The sequence below is a fragment of the Rana temporaria genome, chromosome 2, assembly GCF_905171775.1.
Source record: "Rana temporaria chromosome 2, aRanTem1.1, whole genome shotgun sequence".
In the NCBI taxonomy this organism is placed as follows: domain Eukaryota; kingdom Metazoa; phylum Chordata; class Amphibia; order Anura; family Ranidae; genus Rana; species Rana temporaria.
Window position 1 is genome coordinate 25,433,776 of NC_053490.1, and position 21,651 is coordinate 25,455,426.

Here is a 21,651-nt window from a genome sequence, read left to right on the forward strand (position 1 = left end):
GGGGTTTTCATGAGCTGTAAGCCATAATCATCACAATTATGACAAATCACGGCTTGACCTATCTTGCTTTGCATGTAATGAGTCTCTCTCATATATTAGTTTCACCTTTTAAGTTGAATTAGTGAAATAAATGAACTTTTGCACGATATTCAAATTTTTAGAGTATCACCTTTAGTTCTACTTTAACCACTTGCCGCCCACCCACCGTCTGGTTGGTTGTTATATGACAGCCGCCCAGAACAACCCAGAACAACCCAGAACAACCGCTCTCTCGCGCCCCCCCCAGCGCGACCCCGATCTGTGCATGGGCGTCCGCTGAACTTTTTTCAGGGGGGGCATAATTTTAAGGTCATGCATGCTCGGTCCCTTTTTGACAATGTCATGAAGGGGAGGGGCTTAGTCATTATCACATAAAGCGCAAGCATGCAAAGGTTTGAGAAACCTGATGCAACCATCAAGCAACTAGCAACTTTGAATAACAATAACATAAAAAATGGAGCCCCCCCCCCCATAACAACCCCCTCCCCCTCTCTGTCAGCTGGAGCTAGAAGAGAGAGAGAGAGAGAGCGGCTCTAATTGGATTCGCCGTGCCGCCGCCTTCTTCCTGCCCACTGTTTTTCTCACTGAGGATCATGACACTGTTTTTTAGGGGGGGGCAAGCGCCCTCCCTTGACCTATGGAGCGGACGCCCATGGATCTGTGTAAAGAGCCGCGGCCGTGGCTCTTTAACCATGTGATCGGCTGTGACCAATCACAGCCGGTCACATGTAAACACAGAGATGCCGGTAATCGGCTCTCCTCGCCTCACACTGACAGAGTGTGAAGAGAGGAGAGCCAATCAGCGACATCTCCTCACAGGGGATAACTAGGGATGTAATCAGGGCACTGATCATCAGTGCCCTGATTACAATTATGTGCCCACCAGTGCCAGCAATGATTGCCCACCACTGCCAGTAATCAGTGCTAACCAGTGCCCACAATTGCCACCAATCTGTGCCCAAAAGTGCCAGCAACCAGTGTCCAAAAGTGCCAGCAATCAGTGCTCACACGTGATGCCAGTCAGTGCTGGCAATTAGTGCTGCCCATCAATGCCCATCACTGCTGCCCATCAATGCCGCCTATCTGTGCCCACCAGTGCTGCCTATCTGTGCCCAGTGCTATCCATCAGTGCCGAATATCAGTGCTCATCAGTGTCACCTATCAGTGCCCATAAGTGCGGCATATTCGTGCCTCCTCATCAGTGCCACCTAATCAGTGCCCATAAGTGCTGTCTCATCAGTGCCCATAAGTTCCACCTCATGAGTGCCCATCACTGCAGCTTATCAGTGCTCATCAGTGCCACATATCAGTGGCCATAAGTGCGGCATATTTGTGCCTCCTCATCAGTGCCACCTAATCAGTGCCCATAAGTGCCGTCTCATCAGTGCCCATAAGTTCCACCTCATGAGTAGCCATCACTGCAGCTTATCAGTGCTAATCAGTGCCGTATATCAGTGTCACCTATCAGTGGCCATAAGTGCGGCATATTCGTGCCTCCTCATCAGTGCCACCTAATCAGTGCCCATAAGTGCCGTCTCATCAGTGCCCATAAGTTCCACCTCATGAGTGCCCATCACTGCAGCTTATCAGTGCTCATCAGTGCCACATATCAGTGTCACCTATCAGTGCCCATAAGTGCGGCATATTCGTGCCTCCTCATCAGTGCCACCTAATCAGTGCCCATAAGTGCCGTCTCATCAGTGCCCATAAGTTCCACCTCATCAGTGCCCATCACTGCAGCCTATACGTGCTCATCAGTGCCGCCTCATCAGCGCCCATCAGTGAAGTAGAAAAATTACTTATTTGCAAAATTTACTGACAGAAACTAAGAATTATAATTTGATTTTATTTTTTTAAATGTTTGGCCTTTTTTTTAGAGGGGGGGGGGGGGGGGGTTGCGCCAAAAGAAAGCTCTATTTGTGTAAATAAAATGATAAAAAATGTCACATGGTTAGAGTGTAGCATGACTGCGCAATTGTCTTTCAAAGTGTGACAGCGCTGAAAGCTGAAAATGGCCTGGGCAGGAAGGGGGTTTAAGTGCCCGTTATTGAGGTGGTAAATATTCATACAGCAAGGGGCATAATTGGACTTATAGGCTTCATTTCCACTGACGTTTTTACAGCCACTTTTCTGAGCGTTTTTTACAGCTTAAAAACGCCTGTCCATGTTATTCTATGGCATCATGCCCACATAGGTGTTTTTGAGCTGCAAATGGCATAGGCGTTTTTGAGCTGTAAAAAAAAACGCAGGACCAGGGCGTTCTGAAGCTCCAGAGTAGAGCTGTAAAAACGCCAGACATTAAAAAACGATCAAAAACGCTACCGCGGCGTTTTTGAGCTCCGGGTTCACAAAAAAATTTTTTTTTTTGGACAGGCGTTTTTAAGCTCTAAAAAGGGCTAACAAGAGTGGCTGTAAAAACGCCAGTGGAAATGAAGCCATAAAGTCGCATTACAGTCAGGAAAATATGGGAAAATGCACATGTATTCAGAGGCAGACTGATTTATTTCTATTTATTGCTCAGGCATACACTTTGCGGTAAAAGATAAACGCATGCTGGAAACGCACTGATATTACCCTTTAAGTCCCCCTCTTCCCATGTTACAGCAGAAATGAGGACAATGCCCCCTTACCTGGGTAAACCTCCGCACCAGACAGGTCTTCCCCACTCCGGCGTTTCCGATTAGAACGATCTTGAATAGGAAATCATAATCTTCCATACTCATTTACACAGCTGTGGGAGAGACGAGAGGAGAGAGAGACGGTCAGACCGACAGACGTCAACACACAGAGCGGCTTGTTGTGACAGACACAGGGAACTTTATACCTCCAAGTCAACAGGGCAAAGGTCTGCCACTCGGGCCAACCGAGCCACGTAGACTTGTGTCACATCGCACACCATGGGGACATTTACCAAAACTGGAGAGGGCAGAATCTGGTGTGCATGGCAGCCAATCAGCTTCTGACTTCAGCTTGTGACAATAAAACCTGGAAGCTGATTGGCTTCTAAGCAGAGCTGCGCCAGATATTGCACGCTCCAGTTTTAGTAAATCAATCCCAATGGTCCTAATGTGTTTGTAGCCTTGTACTGAAAACCTGCTTTGTAGAGCTGCAAGATTCTGGACAAAATGAGAATCACAATTTTTTTTGCTTAGAATGAAGATCACGATTCTCACGGCGTAAAATCTTTTACATTTATACAAAAAAAAAAAAAAAGGGCTAACTTCACTGGCTATTTTTTTTTAAAAATCCATTAAAGTAATTTTTTCCAAAAAAATTGCACTTAAAGGGGTTTTCCACCCATTTTTTAAGTTTATTAAAAGTCAGCAGCTACAAAAAGTGTAGCTGCTGGCTTTTAATAAACTGACACTCACCTGCTCCACGGCTCCAGCGACGCGCCGGCCGGGGCTCCGCTCCTCGCCCCCCCTCGCTGGCCGGTGTCTTCATTTCTAGTGTGGGCACCCGGTAGTGACAGCTTTCGGCTTCACGGCCGAACACCCACTGCGCATGCGCGAGCGGCACTGCACATGCGCGAGCGGCGCGGCGCCGTCCGGTTGGACAGGCGCTCGCCTACAGGGAGGGGCTGTGAAAAGGCGATTAAGCTAATCGCCTTTCCAGCCCCTCGGCGGAAGGAGGAAGTGGGACAGGAAGTCCCCTTCTCCTGAAGCCCCCACTCCCCCCCCCAAAAAAAATTACATGCCAAATGTGGCATGTAAGGGGGCGAGGAGTGGGATAAGAGGAAGTTCCATTTTTAGGTGGAACTCCTCTTTAAAAAGACTGCTGCGCAAATACAGTGCAACATAAAATATTGCAGCAACCGCCATTTTATTCTTTAGGGTCTCTACTAAAAAATTATATAATGTTTGGGGGTTCTAAGTAATTTTCTAGCAAAAAAAAATAAGGATTTTAACTTGAAAAGAGCTGTCAGAAAAAGGTTTAGGGCCAGATCCACGTACATCCGCGCTGGCATAGCGCATCTCATTTATGCTACGCCGCCGCAACTTAGAGAGGCAAGTGCTGTATTCTCAAAGCACTTGCGTCCTACGTTCCGGCGGCGTGGCGTAAATGTGCCGGTGTAAGCGCGCCTAATTCAAATTGTGAAGAGGTGGGCGTGTTTTATGCTAATAAATCGTGACCCGACGTGATTGACGTTTTGAACGAACGGCGCATGCGCCGTCCGTGGACATATCCCAGTGCGCATGCGCGAAATCACGTTGCAAATAGTCAATGCTTTTGACGTGAACATAACTTACGCAAAGCCCTATTCGCGAACGATTTACGCAAACGACGTAAACGACGGAAAATTCGACGCTGTCCCGATGTCCATACTTAACATTGCGTACGCCTCATATAGCAGGGTTAACGTTACGCCGAAAAAAGCCTTATGTAAACGACGTAAAAAAATGGGCCGGGCGGACGTACAATTGAGGATCGGCGTATCTAGCTAATTTGCATACTCGACGCGGAAGCGCCACCTAGCGGCCAGCGTAAATATGTACCTTAGATCCGACAGCGCACTAAGACGTACGTCTTACGAATCAATGGAAACTCAGATAATTCGTTCCAGCGTCACTGTTAGTGAATGCAGTACTGTATGTGGCCAGAGGTGCGGGGGCGCCGGAGACACTTGGGAATGGGGTGTTTCCAAGTGTCTGCAAGTGTCTTCGAGCATCACCGGCGCCCCCACACTTCTGGCCAAATGCGGTACTGCACACCACAGAGGCTTGAATCCTGCTCGTCCTGCAAACCGAGTCATAGGAATCAATGGAAACGCCTGAGTGTTTGCAGTACCACATGTGGCCAGAGGTGGGTGCCAGAGACACTCGGAAACACTTGTAGACGCTCGGAGACACTCGGGAGTGTTTCCGAGCGGCGCCGAGTGTCTCAGAGTAGCCCCGAGTGTCTTTGAGGATCCTGGGCGCCCCCGCACCTCTGGCCGAATGCGGTACTGCACACCCTCTTGCAAACCGAGTTATAGGAATCAATGGAAACTCAGGTAATTCATTCCAGTGTCACTGTTAGTGTATGCAGTACTGCTTGTAGCCAGAGGTGGGGGGGCGCCAGAGACAATCGGAAACACTTGTAGACGCTCGGAGACCACTCCGAGACACTTGGGAATGGAGTGTTTCCAAGTGTCTCCAAGCGGCTCAGAGTGTTTCCGGGTAGCTCCGAGTGTCTCCGAGCATTCCCAGCAACCCCTCACCTCTAGCCAAATGCGGTACTGCACACCCCAGAGGCTTGAATCCTGCTCGTCCTGCAAACCGAGTCAGAAGAATCAATGGAAACTCAGGTAATTCGTTCCAGTGTCACTGTTAGTGTATGCAGTACCATATGTGGCCATAGGTGGGGGGCGCCGAAGACACTCGGAAACACTCAGAGACACTCAGAAATTGAGTTTTTCTCAGAGTAGCTCTGAGTGTCTCCGAGCGTCACCGGCGCCCCCCGCACCTCTGGCCAAATGCGGTACTGCACACACCAGAGGCTTAAATCCTGCACGTCTTGCAAACCGAGTCATAGGAATCAATGGAAACTCGGTTTATTCGTCCCAGCGTCACTGTTAGTGTATGCAGTACCATATGTGGCTCGGAAACACTCAGAGACACTCGGAAACCACTCAGACACTCAGGAATTTAGTTTTTCTCCGAGTAGCTCTGAGTGTCTCCAAGTAGCCCCGAGCGTCACCGGCGCCCCCCGCACCTCTGGCCAAATGCGGTACTGCACACCCCAGAGGCTTAAATCCTGCACGTCTTGCAAACTTAACGCCGGCGTATCAGTAGATACGCCGACGTAACTCAGAATCTACGCCGTCCTAAATTTAAGCGTATTCTGGAAACCAGATACGCTTAAATTAGGCTAAGATACGAGCGGCGTAAGTCTCCTACGCCGTCGTATCTTAGGGTGCAATTTTTCCGCTGGCCACTAGGTGGCGCTTCCGTTGAGTTCGGCGTAGAATATGTAAATGAGCTAGATAAGCCGATTCAGAAATGTACGTGCGCCCGGCGCATTTTTTTTACGTCGTTTACGTACGGCTTTTTCCGGCGTAAAGTTAGTCAAACAAATAGCTGGCCTAGCCAATGTTAAGTATGGCCGTCGTTCCCGCGTCGAAATGTGAAATTTTTACGTCGTTTGCGTAGGTCATCCGTGAATGGGGCTGGACGTAATTTACGTTCACGTCGAAACCAATACGTCCTTGCGGCGTACTTTGGAGCAATGCACACTGGGATATGTACACGGACGGCGCATGCGCCGTTTGTCAAAAACGTCAATCACGTCGGGTCACCACCCATTTACATAAAACACGCCCCCCTCATCCTCATTTGAATTAGGCGCGCTTACGCCGGCCGCATTTACGGTACGCCGCCGTAACTTAGGAGGCAAGTGCTTTGTGAATACAGCACTTGCCTCTCTGATTTACGGCGGCGTAGCGTAAATACGATACGCTACGCCGCCTCAAAGATACACACATGTACCTGAATCTGGCGATTAGTCAGGATTTAAAAAAAAAAAAAACAGCTTGTTATGTGAAAACGCTCGTAAACCGCGTTCCTCGCAATCCGAGGTTTTATTGTACTATTTTTAAGACGGGTTCTCTTTAATGAGACCTCAGGAGACCCCCTGATGTCTCACATGCCTTCTATTAAAGCTAATGGAACGCAGACTGCACTCTATTAGTTCCTTCTTTGGGTGAGCGGTGCCTTGGAAGCATGGTGGGGGTGGTGGGGGGGGGGCAGAGAGCGAAACTTTGCCAACCTCATAACACCAATCAAAGAAGAAAGACAGAAATCCGTTGGTCTTGGTGTCCCTGCGTGTCGCGGTGTAGCGTTAATTGCACAGATTCGCTCTGATAAAGCCCGCGAGGACGACTCATCAATATCCGCCCTTGTTACAAGTCCACGGTATCTGATTTCAATTAGAGCGCTAAGTAAATAGTTTGTTTTATCCCGTCAGTGCCATCAGGCTGATGAAGTACAGCGCCAGCCCCCGGCGTCATTTCAGAAAACCAACGTACCGTCTCCTCACTTCACCTTAACATCAGGCTGGCAGCGATCTACGCCAACTGCACCCAGTCACCAAAAATATTTAAAAAAAAACACCCAGAGGAATAAGATGGACCCTGGTGCACCGGGGTCCTGGATTCAGTACCACACTGGGTAGACAGGAAGCAAGGGGAATCAGTACCATACGGGGTAGACAGGAAGCAAGGGGAATCAGTACCACACAGGGTAGACAGGAAGCAGGGGGAATCAGTACCACACGGGGTAGACAGGAAGCAGGGGGAATCAGTACCACACGGGGTAGACAGGAAGCAGGGGGAATCAGTACCACACGGGGTAGACAGGAAGCAAGGGGAATCAGTACCACACGGGGTAGACAGGAAGCAGGGGGAATCAGTACCACACGGGGTCGACAGGAAGCAAGGGGAATCAGTACCAAACGGGGTAGATAGGAAGCAGGGGGAATCAGTACCACACGGGGTACACAGGAAGCAAGGGGAATCAGTACCACACAGGGTAGACAGGAAGCAGGGGGAATCAGTACCACACGGGGTAGACAGGAAGCAGGGGGAATCAGTACCACACGGGGTAGACAGGAAGCAAGGGGAATCAGTACCACACGGGGTAGACGGGAAGCAGGGGAATCAGTACCACACGGGGTAGACAGGAAGCAGGGGGAATCAGTACCACACGGGGTAGACAGGAAGCAGGGGGAATCAGTACTATACGGGGTAGACAGGAAGCAGGGGGAATCAGTACCACACGGGGTAGACAGGAAGCAGGGGGAATCAGTACCACACAGGGTAGACAGGAAGCAGGGGGAATCAGTACTATACGGGGTAGACAGGAAGCAGGGGGAATCAGTACCACACAGGGTAGACAGGAAGCAGGGGGAATCAGTACCACACGGGGTAGACAGGAAGCAGGGGGAATCAGTACCACACGGGGTAGACAGGAAGCAGGGGGAATCAGTACCACACGGGGTAGACAGGAAGCAGGGGGAATCAGTACCACACGGGGTAGACAGGAAGCAGGGGGAATCAGTACCACATGGGGTAGACAGGAAGCAGGGGGAATCAGTACCATACGGGGTAGACAGGAAGCAGGGGGAATCAGTACCACACGGGGTAGACAGGAAGCAGGGGGAATCAGTACCACATGGGGTAGATAGGAAGAAGGGGGAATCAGTACCACACGGGGTAGACAGGAAGCAGGGGGAATCAGTACCATACGGGGTAGACAGGAAGCAGGGGGAATCAGTACCATACGGGGTAGACAGGAAGCAGGGGGAATCAGTACCACACAGGGTAGACAGGAAGCAGGGGGAATCAGTACCACACGGGGTAGACAGGAAGCAGGGGGAATCAGTACCACACGGGGTAGACAGGAAGCAGGGGGAATCAGTACCACACGGGGTAGACAGGAAGCAGGGGGAATCAGTACCACACGGGGTAGACAGGAAGCAGGGGGAATCAGTACCATACGGGGTGATTAGGGTGTGCCCAGTCATGGTTATTTATATTAAAGAAAAAAATCTAAAGTTTACAAACACTTTAAAATCATGTTATTGGGGGAGTTTTGGATAGAGTGGTTAGAGGCCCTGTAAGGCTCCGTTCACACTATTGCGACTTGTCTTGCGACTTTGGTCACATAAAGTCGCATTAGAAGTCACAGCCCATTGATTTCAATCGCAGCCGTTCCGATCTTTGTGATTTAAAGTCACAGCGACTTTGAAAAGGTTCCTGCATTACGTGCTATTACTCAGAGCGCGGGTTCTGAGTAATAGCGGGAGAAGAAGATCTCCTATCCAAGGTAATAAGACGTCTCTGGAATCACCGGCTGGCCTTGTTCTGCATATTACAGGCTGCGCTCTTATAGAAACGCCGCCAGTAATAGCGACAGAAATTACAGATTTCTCAAGACGTGTAATCTGAAGGTAATATTAGGAAATTGCTGGATATCAGAGGAAAGCATCTTCGTGCCGTCTGCCGCAAACAATTGACAGCGACTCCAGGCTTAACTACTTGCCGACTGCCCTATATGGCGGCCGCTCTGTGCAGGATCACATATATACCTTGGATTGTGAGCATAGCTCATTCCAGAAGCATGCTTGTAATCCAAAGCACTCGTATATCAAAGCGAGTTTCCCCATAAGAAATAATAGAAACTCGGATGATTCGTTCCACAACCACTGCTGGTGTATGCAGTACTGTATGTGGCCAGAGGAGCGGGGGGCACTGGTGTGTTCAGTACTGTATGTGGTCAGAGATGCGATGGAGCTGGTGTATGCAGTACTGTATGTGGCCAGAGGTGCGGGGGGCGCTGGTGTGTTCAGTACTGTATGTGGTCAGAGATGCGATGGAGCTGGTGTATGCAGTACTGTATGTGGCCAGAGGAGCGGGGGGTGCTGGTGTATGCAGTACTGTATGTGGCCAGAGGAGCGGGGGGTGCTGGTGTATGCAATACTGTATGTGGCCAGAGGAGCGGGGGGCGCTGGTGTGTTCAGTACTGTATGTGGTCAGAGATGCGATGGAGCTGGTGTATGCAGTACTGTATGTGGCCAGAGGAGCGGGGGGCACTGGTGTGTTCAGTACTGTATGTGGTCAGAGATGCGATGGAGCTGGTGTATGCAGTACTGTATGTGGCCAGAGGTGCGGTGGTGCACCGAATGACGACGGCGGCTGGTCGGCGAGTGGTTAAAAACACTCCTTGTAATGTAAAAACGCCTAAAAACGCAAACGTGGCTAAACGCGGCTGGACGTGTTTAGCCGTGTTTTTGGGCGTTTTTTTATTTTTACAGTTTGTCTTTGCTGCCTTAAAGTCTTACGCCTCCAAACGCCTTTGCCAGTTTATGTGAGCATAGACACATAGGCCAACATTGAGGGGCTTTTAGAGGCAGTTAAAAAAAAGTCAAACGCCCTTAGACCCTTTCACACTGAGAGCGTATTGCAGGCGCTATAGCGTTAAAAATAGCGCCTGCAATCCGCCCTAAAAGTGCTGCTCTATTGTCTCCAATGTGAAAGCCCTGAGGGCTTTCACACTGGAGCATTGCGCTAGCAGGACGGTAAAAAAAAGTCCTGCTAGCCGCATCTTTGGAGAGGTGAAGAAGCGGTGTGTATACCGCTCCTCCACCACTGCTGCCCATTGAAATCAATGGGACAGCGCGGCTATACTGAAGCAGCGAATGGCGGGCGGTTTTAACTCTTTCTTGGCCGCTAGCGGGGGTTAAATGCGCCCGGCTACCGGGCGAAATGCGCCGCAAATCCGCCTATAGCGTCGTAAAAATAGCGGCATTTTACCGCCGACTCTATGGGCGACTCAGTGTGGAAGGGGTCTCAACAGCAGCTGTAAAAAACATCCCGTGAGCATGAGACCGAAGAGCGCGCCTTTTAGGATACAGATGGGAAGTGTTGTTTAGGTTTGAACTGTGTTTACTCTTTTTAGACCATAATGACAACATAAACTACCCAAATGACCCTGATCAAAAGTTTACATACCCCAGTTCTTAATACCATGTATTGCCTCCTTTACCATCAATGACAGCTTGAAGTCTTTTGTGGTATTTGTGGATGAGGCTCTTTATCTTCTCAGATGGTAAAGCTGCCCATTCCTCTTAGGAAAAAAAGCCTCCAGTTCCTGTAAATTCTTGGGCTGTCTTGTATGAACGGCACGTTTGAGATCTCCCCAGAGGGGCTCAATGATATTGAGGTCAGGAGACTGAGATGGCCACTCCAGAACCTTCACTTTATTCTGCTGTAGCCAATGACTGGTGGACCTGGCCTTGTGTTTTGGATCATTGTCATGTTGGAATGTCCAAGTACGTCCCATGCACAGCTTCCTGGCTGATGAATGCAAATGTTCCTCCGGTATTTTTGATAACATACTGCATTCATCTTGTCATCAATGTTGACCAAATTTCCTGTGCCTTTTGTAGCTCACACATCCCCAAAACATCAGCGATCCACCTCCGTGTTTCACAGTAGGGATGGTGGACCTTTCATCATAGACCTTGTTGTCTCCTCTCCAAATGTAATGTTTATGGTTGTGGCCAAAAAGCTAAATTTTGGTCTCATCACTCCAAATGACTTTGTGGCAGAAGGTTTGAGACTCTTCTCTGTGCTATTTGGTGTATTGTAAGTGGGATACTTTGTGACATTTGCGTAGTAATGACTTTCTTCTGGTGACCATGCAGCCCATCTTTCTTCAAGTGCCTCCTTATTGTGCATCTTGAAACAGCCACACCGCATGTTTTCAGAGAGTCCTGTATTTCACCTTAAGGCTGGGTTCACACTACTACACTACTTTCATCCTACTTTGCTCTGCTACATTGGTCCTACATGTATCCTACATTGGTCCTACATCCATCCTACTTTCATGAACAGGATACTACTTTGGTCCGACTTCAATGATATTCAATGGGCCTGAAGTAGGATCAATGTAGGACCAAAAGTAGTACAGGGAGCATTTTCAAAGTCGGACCGACTTGTGTAGGACGCTACAAGACGCTCTCATAGAGAAACATTGAACACAGAGCAAAGTAGGATGAAAGTAGTGTAGTAGTGTGAACCCAGCCTTAAAGTCATTTGTGGGTTTTTCTTTGCATCCCAAACAATTTTCCTGGCAGTTGTGGCTGAAATTTTAGTTGGTCTACCTGACCGTGGTTTGGTTTCACCAGAACCCCTCATTTTCCACTTCTTGATTAGAGTTTGAACAGAATTTTCAATTCCTTGGATATCTTTTTATATCCCTTTCCTGTTTTATACAGTTCAACTACCCTTTCCTGCAGATCCTTTGACAATTCTTTTTCTTTTGCCTATGACTCAGAATCCAGAAACATCAGTGCAGCACTGGATGAAAGATGCAAGGGTCTGTCAGGAGTCCAGAAACTCATTGACCTTTCATAGACACACACTAATTACAAGCAAACCGATCACAGGTGAGGATGGTTACCTTTAACCCCTTAACGCCCGCCGCACGACTATATACGTCCGCAAAATGGCACGGACAGGCAGATGGGCGTATATATACATCCCTGCCTTCTAGCGGGTGGGGGGTCCGATCAGGACCCCCCCCCGCTGCGTGCGGCGGGTGGATTCCCTCGGGGAGCGATCCGGGACGACGGCGCGGCTATTCATTTATAGCCCCTCCATCGCGATCGCTCCCCGGAGCTGAAGAGCGGGTAGAGACGTATGTAAACACGGCTTCCCCGTGCTTCACTGTGGCGGTGTATCGATCGAGAGATCCTTTTTATAGGGAGACTCGATCGATGACGTCAGTCCTACAGCCACACCCCCCTACAGTTGTAAACACACACTAGGTGAACCCTAACTCCTACAGCGCCCCCTGTGGTTAACTCCCAAACTGCAACTGTCATTTTCACAATAAACAATGCAATTTAAATGCATTTTTTGCTGTGAAAATGACAATGGTCCCAAAAATGTGTCAAAATTGTCCGAAGTGTCCGCCATAATGCCGCAGTCACGAAAAAAAATCGCTGATCGCCGCCAATAGTAGTAAAAAAATGTTTTTTATAAAAATGCAATAAAACTATCCCTTATTTTGTAAACGCTATACATTTTGCTCAAACCAATCGATAAACGCTTATTGCGATTTTTTTTACCAAAAATAGGTAGAAGAATACGTATCGGCCTAAACTGAGGAAAACAAATTGTATATATGTTTTTGGGGGATATTTATTATAGCAAAAAGTAAAAAATATTGCATTTTTCTCAAAATTGTCGCTCTATTTTTGTTTATAGCGCAAAAAATAAAAACCGCAGAGGTGATCAAATACCACCAAAAGAAAGCTCTATTTGTGGGGAAAAAAGGACGCCAATTTTGTTTGGGAGCCACGTCGCACGACCGCGCAATTGTCTGTTAAAGCGACGCAGTGCCGAATCGCGAAACCTGGCCTGGGCATTTAGCTGCAAAATGGTCCGGGGCTTAAGTGGTTAATAGCCATTCAAACCCCTTTGTGTCCACTTGTGTGCATGTTATCAGGCCAAAATCACCAGGGTAAGTAAACTTTTGATCAGGGTCATTTGGGTAGTTTCTGTTGCCATTATGATATAAAAAGAGTAAACACAGTTGATTGATAATAAATGGCTTCAGCCAAACACTAACCATGAGTGAAAGAAAAGTTTTTGTGTTATCATTAATATTCTCTGAAAAATGGCCAAGGAATCATAAATTCTGCCAGGGTATGTAAACTTATGAGCACAACTGTACCTGCCGTAACGTTGCGGCTGGCTTCTGGCTGCTGTGATTGACTTAGTCAGCAGGTCCCAGCCAATGATTCATGGCCTGGAACCTGCTGATCGGCTGCGTCCCAGAGCCCTGCGTTGACAAATCATGTATCATAGAATCATGTGACCAGGGACCACAGTCCCACAAAATACATGTGATCATCAAGCTGTGTCATATAAAACAGGAGGGTTCAGACTTTAGCATAGCGGCAGCACTGTGCGGATTGGATTATCTGTACAGGGTACGATATGACCGATCGTGATCTATAACGTTCAGCACATGAAGACTATAAGCCCCCCCCCCCCCTCTTTAGTTTCATAGTAATCACCCTTCAGGCAGTCCATTCATTTCTTTGTCTCTTGCCTTGGGCTAATAAGGAAGGACCTGGAAGACAAATTAAAGCGACTCGCCGGGAGTTCGGCTTATCTACAGCGGCTAGAAATGTGGATGGAGATGCAGTAAAGCACTCCACTCCCAGCTGGGACGCGAAGCATCCAGCGTCTCCCATAATGAATCAGTTGAGCGTTTTACAGCGCAAAGCCTTTCCACCGGATAAATATCTCCCAGTAATTGCTAAAGTGGCTCATTTAGCTGCGTGCGCGGGGCTCAGATTAAGCTTACGAAGCTGCTGTTTAGTTACTGCTGATGAAAAGTACATTACCATCGTTGGGTGTGTTACCTAAAAACCCAATCCCAAGGCAAGATAAATATACACCATATTACCAAAAGTATTGGGACACCTGCCTTTACACGCACATGAACTTTAAAGCGGTAGTTCACCCCCCCCCCCGACACATTTTACCATCGAGACAGGCATTGTAGCGCGAGCTACAGTATGCCTGTCCCGATTTTTTTAACCCCGGACTCACCTTGTAGTCGTCCATCGTAGATTTCGGCTCCCGCGGGGAATGGGCGTGCCTATGGAGAGGGAGGATGATTGACGGCCGGCCCTGGCACGTCACTCTCCCCGAAGACAGCCGGAGTAGGTCTCGGCTCTTCACGGCGCCTGCGCACAGGCTATGCGCACGCGTCGTGAAGACCAAGCCTATTTCGGCTATTTCCGGAGAAGCGTGACGCGCCAGAGCCGGCCGTCAATCATCCTCCGTCTCCATAGGCACGCCCATTCCCCGGTATCTTCGATGGACGACTACAAGGTGAGTACGGGGGTAAAAAATTCGGGACAGGCATACTGTAGCTCGCGCTACAATGCCTGATTTTAAGGTAAAAGAATTTTTTATTTTTTTTTTCCCGTCGATAGGGTGAACCCCCGCTTTAATGACATCACAGTCTAAGGGGCAGATCCACAAAGAGAGTACGCCGGCGTATCTACTGATACGCCGGCGTACTTTAAAATTTCCAGCGTTGTATCTTTGGTTTGAATCCTCAAACCAAGATACGACGGCATCTGGGTTAGATCTGGCTTCGTACGCCTTCGGATCTTAGATGCAATACTTTGGCGTCCGCTGGGTGGAGTTCCCGTCGTTTTCCGCGTCGAGTATGCAAATTAGCTATTTCCGACGATCCACGAACGTACGAGCGGCCGTCGCATTCTGTTACGTCGTCTCTAGTCGGCTTTTTCCGGCGTATAGTTAAAGCTGCTGTTTTGTGGCGGATAGTTACACCTGCCATGTTAAGTATGGCCGTCGTTCCCGCGTTTATTTTGAATTTTTGCGTAAGTCGTCCGTGAATCGCGGGATGGACGCAGGGCTGGGTTGGGACAAAAATTTGGCCCTGGACTTCATCCAGACTGGCCCACTTTGACAGGTCTCACCCCCCCGGCCACCCAAGCCCCCTTTCTCCCTTCACTAGCCACTAGCCATTCTACTTTATTAGAGTAGAACGCTGGTACTGGTACTCTTATAGGCAGTACCAATAGGGAAGCTAGACATTATTTCACCCAGGGCAAAGAATCAGTTCGGTGCCCCCCCCTTATGGGACAAGATTAGGCAGAAGTGAGAAACTCCCAGGCTATAGCTGTTGAGTCAGCTTTCTGTCCCCCCTGCTCCTCTGGTCCTCCCCTGCTTCTTTGTTTCCCCCAGGTGAGCGCTACGGGGAGGGAGAGGAGGTGAGCGCTGCGGGAAGGGAGAGATAGAGGAGCGGAGGGGGGGCGGCGGTCCGCTGTCACTGAAGCCGGCCCACTGAGCAATCGGCCCACCGGGAAACTCCCTGTAGTCCCAATTGCCAGTCCATCTCTGGATGGACGTAATTTACGTCCAAGTCAAAACAATGACGTCCTTGCGACGTCATTTCGCGCAATGCACGGCGGGAAATTTAGGGACGGCGCATGCACAGTTCGTTCCGCGCGGGGACGCGCTTCATTTAAATGAAACACGCCCCCTACCCGCCCCCAACTTGAATTCCGCGCCCTTACGCCGCGAGAGATAGACTACGCCGCCGTAACTTATGGCGCAAAATCTTTAAGGATTCGAACCAAAGAGAAGTAAGGTACGGCGGCGTAGCGTATCTCAGATACGGTGCGCCGGGGCAGATCTTTGTGGATCTGCCCCCTAGTCTTTAGGGTTCAATATTGAGTTGGCCAACCCTTTGCAGCTATAACAGATTCAACTCTTCTGGGAAGTCTGTCCACAAGGTTTAGGAGTGTGTCTATGGGAATGTTTGACCATGCTTCAAGAAGTGCAGAGAGGTAAGTGCCAGGCGGGGGGGGCAATCTGGCAGCATTTTACAGGGCAAACTGGCGGATTTTAAGGGGGCAAACTGGCGGCAATTGATGGGCACAGTGGTGACAATTGATGGGCACAGTAGCGACAATTGATGGCACAGTGGCTGCGTTTTATGGCATGGCACAGTGGCTGCATTTGATGGCATGGCACAGTGGCGACAATTGATAGCACAGTGGCGGCAATTGATGGCATGGCACAGTGGTGACAATTGATGGCACAGTGGCTGCGTTTGATGGCATGGCACAGTGGCAACAATTGATAGCACAGTGGTGACAATTGATGGCATGGCACAGTGGCGACAATTGATGGCACAGTGGCAACAATTGATGGCATGGCACAGTGGCGACAATTGATGGCACAGTGGCGACAATTGATGGCACAGTGGCGACAATTGATGGCACAGTGGCGACAATTGATGGCACAGTGGCGGCAATTGATGGCATGGCACAGTGGTGACAATTGATGGCACAGTGGCGACAATTGATGGCACAGTGGCGACAATTGATGGCATGGCACAGTGGTGACAATTGATGGGCACAGTGGCGACAATTGATGGCACAGTGGCTGCGTTTGATGGCATGGCACAGTGGCTGCATTTGATGGCATGGCACAGTGGCGACAATTGATAGCACAGTGGCGGCAATTCATGGCATGGCACAGTGGTGACAATTGATGGCACAGTGGCGACAATTGATGGCATGGCACAGTGGCGACAATTGATAGCACAGTGGCGGCAATTCATGGCATGGCACAGTGGCGACAATTGATGGCACAGTGGCGACAATTGATGGGCACAGTGGTGACAATTGATGGGCACAGTGGCTGCATTTGATGGAACAGTGGCAACAATTGCTGGCACAGTGGTGACAATTGATGTCATTGCACAGTGACGACAATTGATGACACAGTGGTGACAATTGATGGCATGGCACAGTGGCGACAATTGATGGGCATAGTGGCGACAATTGATGGCACAGTGGCTGCGTTTGATGGCTTGGCACAGTGGCTGCATTTGATGGCATGGCACAGTGGCGACAATTGATAGCACAGTGGCGGCAATTGATGGGCACAGTGGTGACAATTAATGGGCACAGTGGTGACAATTGATGGGCACAGTTGTGACAATTGATGGGCACAGTGGCTGCGTTTGATGGGCACAGTGAGGCTGCAATTGTTTTGTTTTTTTCGTTTGTTTGCGCCGCCCACCAAAATTTTGAGCTCCAGCCGCCACTGCCCCCCAGTGTATAGATTGCATTCATATTTTTGCCACCCAAATGCATTATTTAAAATGTTTCCACATTAAACCTCATTTGCCATGTAGTTGCCCACCCCATTAATTTGTTCAGATCTTCTTGCAAGGTTTCCACATCCTGTGAAGAAGTTATTGCCCTGCTTAGCTTAGTATCATCTGCAAATACAGGGATTAGTTCAGGGACAGTTCGTTTACCCCATCCTCCAGGTCGTTTATGAACAAATTAAATAGGATTGGTCCCAGCACAGAACCCTGGGAGACCCCACTACCCAACCCCTGACCATTCTGAGTACTCCCCATTTATCACCACCCTCTGAACTCACCCTTGTAGCCAGTTTTCAATCCATGTACTCACCCTATGGTCCATGCCAACCGACCTTATTTTGTACAGTAAATGTTTGTGGGCAACTGTGTCAAATGCTTTTGCAAAATCCAGATACATCACATCTACGGGCCTCCCTTTATCTAGATGGCAACTCACCTCCTCATAGAAGGTTAATAGATTGGTTTGGCAAGAACTGCTGATTACTGCTAATGATACCGTTCTCATGACTAAAATCTTGTATATAGTCCCTTATCATCCCCTCCAAGAGCTTACATACTATTGATGTTAGGCTGACTGGTCTGTAATTCCCAAGAATGTATTTTGGCCCTTTTTTTAACCACTTGCTTACTGGGCACATATACCCCTTTCCTTCCCAGCGAAATTTCAGCTTTCGGCACTGACAATTGCGTGGTCGTGCGACGTGGCTAGAAAACATTCTCATTCAAACACTGAGAGTTCACCAGGTGATTATAATGAACCACACCCTCCCATTCAGAATCAGCCTGCAATGGACATGACGAAACAAACAGCTGTTTCTTCAGGGCTATGTAAGGTAGGAATCTGCTACAACGTTTTAAAATCCCTACACAGATCACCCAGAGCGATTTGTTTATTTTTTTCCCAACAAAAGTGGCGTTATACTTGATGGCCTGGATTCACATACATCGGCACATATTTATGCCTACGCCGACGCAGCGCAGAGAGACAAGCACTGGATTCACAAAGCCAGTCCGCCAAATCTGCGCTGGGTTTCCTAGGCGTAAGCCGGGGTATGTGGAAGTGGGCGTGAGCCATGCAAATGAGGCGTGACCCCATGCAAATGATGTGCTGAGTCTCAGACAGATACGTATAATTAACGGCGCATGCGCCGTCCCGTGGACGCATCCCAGTGCGCATGCTCAGAATTACATCGGAACTACCCCCATAGATACGCCGGATCACTGCCTACGGCGTGAACGTAACCTACGCCTAGTCATGTTCACGTCCTACGTAAATTATGTCGGCTTGTGTTCCCTGCTGCAGCCATTTGCATGGATGCTGCTGACTTACACCTGCTTTATGGGGCATAACTTTACGCTGGACGTATGACTTAACGCGCACTGCGTCGGACGGACGTACGTTCGTGAATCGGTGTATCTCCCTCATTTGCATATGTGAATAGAAAATCAATGAGTGCGCCAAATACGTCCAGCGTAAATATGCGCCCACTCTACGCTGGTGTAGGAAAGTTAATGGGGCCAGATTCACGTAGAATCGCGGCGGCGTAACTTATCCTAGATAAGTTACACCGCGGCAATTTTTCATCGCAAGTGCCTGATTCACCAAGCACTTGCGATGAAAACTACGCCCGCGGCCTCCGGCGCAAGGCGGGCCAATTCAAATGGGCGTGTGCCATTTAAATTAGGCGCGCTCCCGCGCCGGACCTACTGCGCATGCTCCGTTTCCTAACTCCCGCCGTGCTTTGCGCGCCGTGACGTCATTTTTTTGAACGGCGACGCGCGTAGCGTACTTCCGTATTCCCTGACGGCTTACGCAAACGACGTTAAATTTTGAATTTCGACGCGGGAACGACGGCCATATTTTAGACAGCAATACACTTGCTGACTAAAGTTAAGGCACCAAAAAAAAAGTGTAACTTTGCGACGGGAAACTAGACTAGCGGCGACGTAGCGAACGCGAAAAATCATCGTGGATCCGCCGTAACTCCTAATTTGCATACCCGACGCTGGTTTACGACGCAAACTCCCCCCAGCGGCGGCCGCGGTACTGCATCCTAAGATCCGACAGTGTAAAACAATTACACCTGTCGGATCTTAGGGATATCTATGCGTAACTGATTCTATGAATCAGCCGCATAGATAGAAACAGGGATACGACGGCGTATCAGGAGAAACGCCATCGAATCCCTTTTGTGAATCTGGCCCTTAGATCGGATGAAGCCTATTTTCAGGCGTATCTTAGTTTCTGAGTCCGGCGCATAGATACGACGGCGCATATTTGCACTTACGCGGCGTATCGCGAGATACGTCGGCGCAAGTGCTTTGTGAATCCGGGCCTGTTTTTGCTGACTGCTAGAGAAGCTGGCGGTGTTTGTGCGTCATGTTTATAATATTATTTAAAAGCCGAAACCCCCGTCGCGGTGAAAGGTGGAAGCATCCTTTTATTAAAGTCCTTATTATACCTTACTTTGTAATGACGGCAGGGAACAATTACTCGTTAGCGGGGAATGATCTCATTATTAGGTTGTTGCCTGGTTACAGTCACAATGGTGCATGTTCTGCCACGGAACAACCTATAATTCATAGTAACAAAGAGACTTTTACATCATCCTTAAAGGGTCATACCGAGAGAAAAGCAAACACTGAGACATGTGTACGTACCCTGACAATCAGCGAGGGTGACGCGCTCGCTCACGCAATACCGGAAAAAAACTCAGCCTCGGGCACAGATTACCAGCCAAGGGATTCCATATCATCCAACCCACTGCTTATGGCAATGCAACAGGTTCCCTTCAAACCTTAACCCCTTGTTTACCAGGGGGAATTGTTCATTTTTTGTGCGTATGGTAAAAATCAGCGTTTTTTTTTTGCTTGATATTACTTTTTGATATTGATTACTTATTAATATTACAGAGACCCTGCAGGATAAAATGGTGGCCGTTAAAATTCTTTAACCACTTCAATACCGGGCACTTATACACCTTCCTGCCCAGACCAATTTTCAGCTTTTAGCGCTCTCACATTTTGAAAATGTGCCCAAACAATTTTTTATTTTTTTCCCCCCACAAATAGAGCTTTATTTTGGTGGTATTTGATCACCTCTGCAATTTTAATTTTTTGCGCTATAAATAAAAAAAAAACGAAAATGTAGAAAAAAAATACAAGTTTTTCTTTGTTTCTGTTATAAAACGTTGTAAGGGCTCTTTTACACGGAGCGGACCGTTTCCGTGTCCGCTCCGTGTGTCTCCGTTGGCTCAGCGAGGATCCCCGCTGAGCTGTCGGCGGATAGGGCGCTCCCCGCACACAGTGCAGGGACCGCCCTGTCTCAGCTGCGCTCTGCCCTATGGGGAACCGGATGCAGACGGACCGTGTGTCCGTCTGCATCAGTTCCGTTCCGCCAGACGGAAGAAAAATAGGGTTTTCTTCCGTCCGAAAACCGGATCCCGACGGACTCGGACGATAGCGGATGCTCCATCCGCTAACGGACGCGTTCCCATAGGGATTCATTACAAGTCCGTTAACAGACTTGTAATGAACGGACAGGCGGAACGGACATGTGAAAGGGACCTAAATAAGTAGGTTTTCTCCTTCACTTATTGGCACTGATGAGGTGACACTTATATGCAGCACTGATGGGCACTCATAGGTGGCACTGATAGGTGGTAATGATGGGTACTAATAGGTGGCACTGATGGGCACTCATAGGCGGCACTGATGGGCACTCATAGGCGGCACTGATGGGCACGTATAGGCTGTGCTGATGGGCACTGATAGGCGGCACTGATAGGCAGCACTAATCAGAGGTGCTGGAAGGCACCACTGAGGGGCACAGTGTGCCATCCCTAATGGGCAATGATTACCATCCCTTGTGGGCATCCCTGGTGGCCAGGCCCGTCGGAACAGGAGAGGCAAAGCAAGCAATTGCTTTGGGCCCGGAGCTGGCCTGGGGCCCCCAAGCAGGGCCCTTGCGGTGACACCATCCCGACTCCCGAGGTTGAGGAAAGCCCTGTCTTTTTTTTTTTTTCAGCTGACACGGCCGGAACACATGCAGCGCCGCAGCATGCCCTGGCCTGATGTGTGCCCTTCTTCCTCCTCCTACTTCCTCCTGCTGAGCCTATCACGTGTCACTATCTCATCCCAGGCGGCGCGACTGCACACTGTTTTCTCCTCCAGCTGCCGCCCGGGACGAGTCAACGCTGTATTGTGAGCTGCAGTGCTGCCGCCCGCCCTGCCCTGGACCTCGGCTTGCGATGACGGGGTGTCTGCCGCCGGCCTGAGCCTAAGGGGAGGTGTGATAGCCTTAGGTGAGGGGGGTTGCCATTGTGTCACCACGCCACCCACTTGCACCCCTGTGCTGTGAGAGGAGTGTACATTTCTGGCGCCCTGAGCTGGTCTG

At 49.2% G+C, this 21,651-nt stretch overlaps 1 protein-coding gene across 1 annotated transcript in view; it reads right to left on the reverse strand.

The window, feature by feature from the left end:
• Nucleotides 1-21,651, reverse strand: part of RAB30 (RAB30, member RAS oncogene family) — a 209,769-nt gene that overhangs the window by 43,032 nt on the left and 145,086 nt on the right. Inside the window, exon 2 of the mRNA XM_040339971.1 lies at nucleotides 2,670-2,770. Within this exon, the coding sequence (XP_040195905.1) occupies nucleotides 2,670-2,762 (93 nt within the window). The 5' untranslated portion in view covers nucleotides 2,763-2,770. The remainder of the gene's footprint in view (nucleotides 1-2,669; nucleotides 2,771-21,651) is intronic.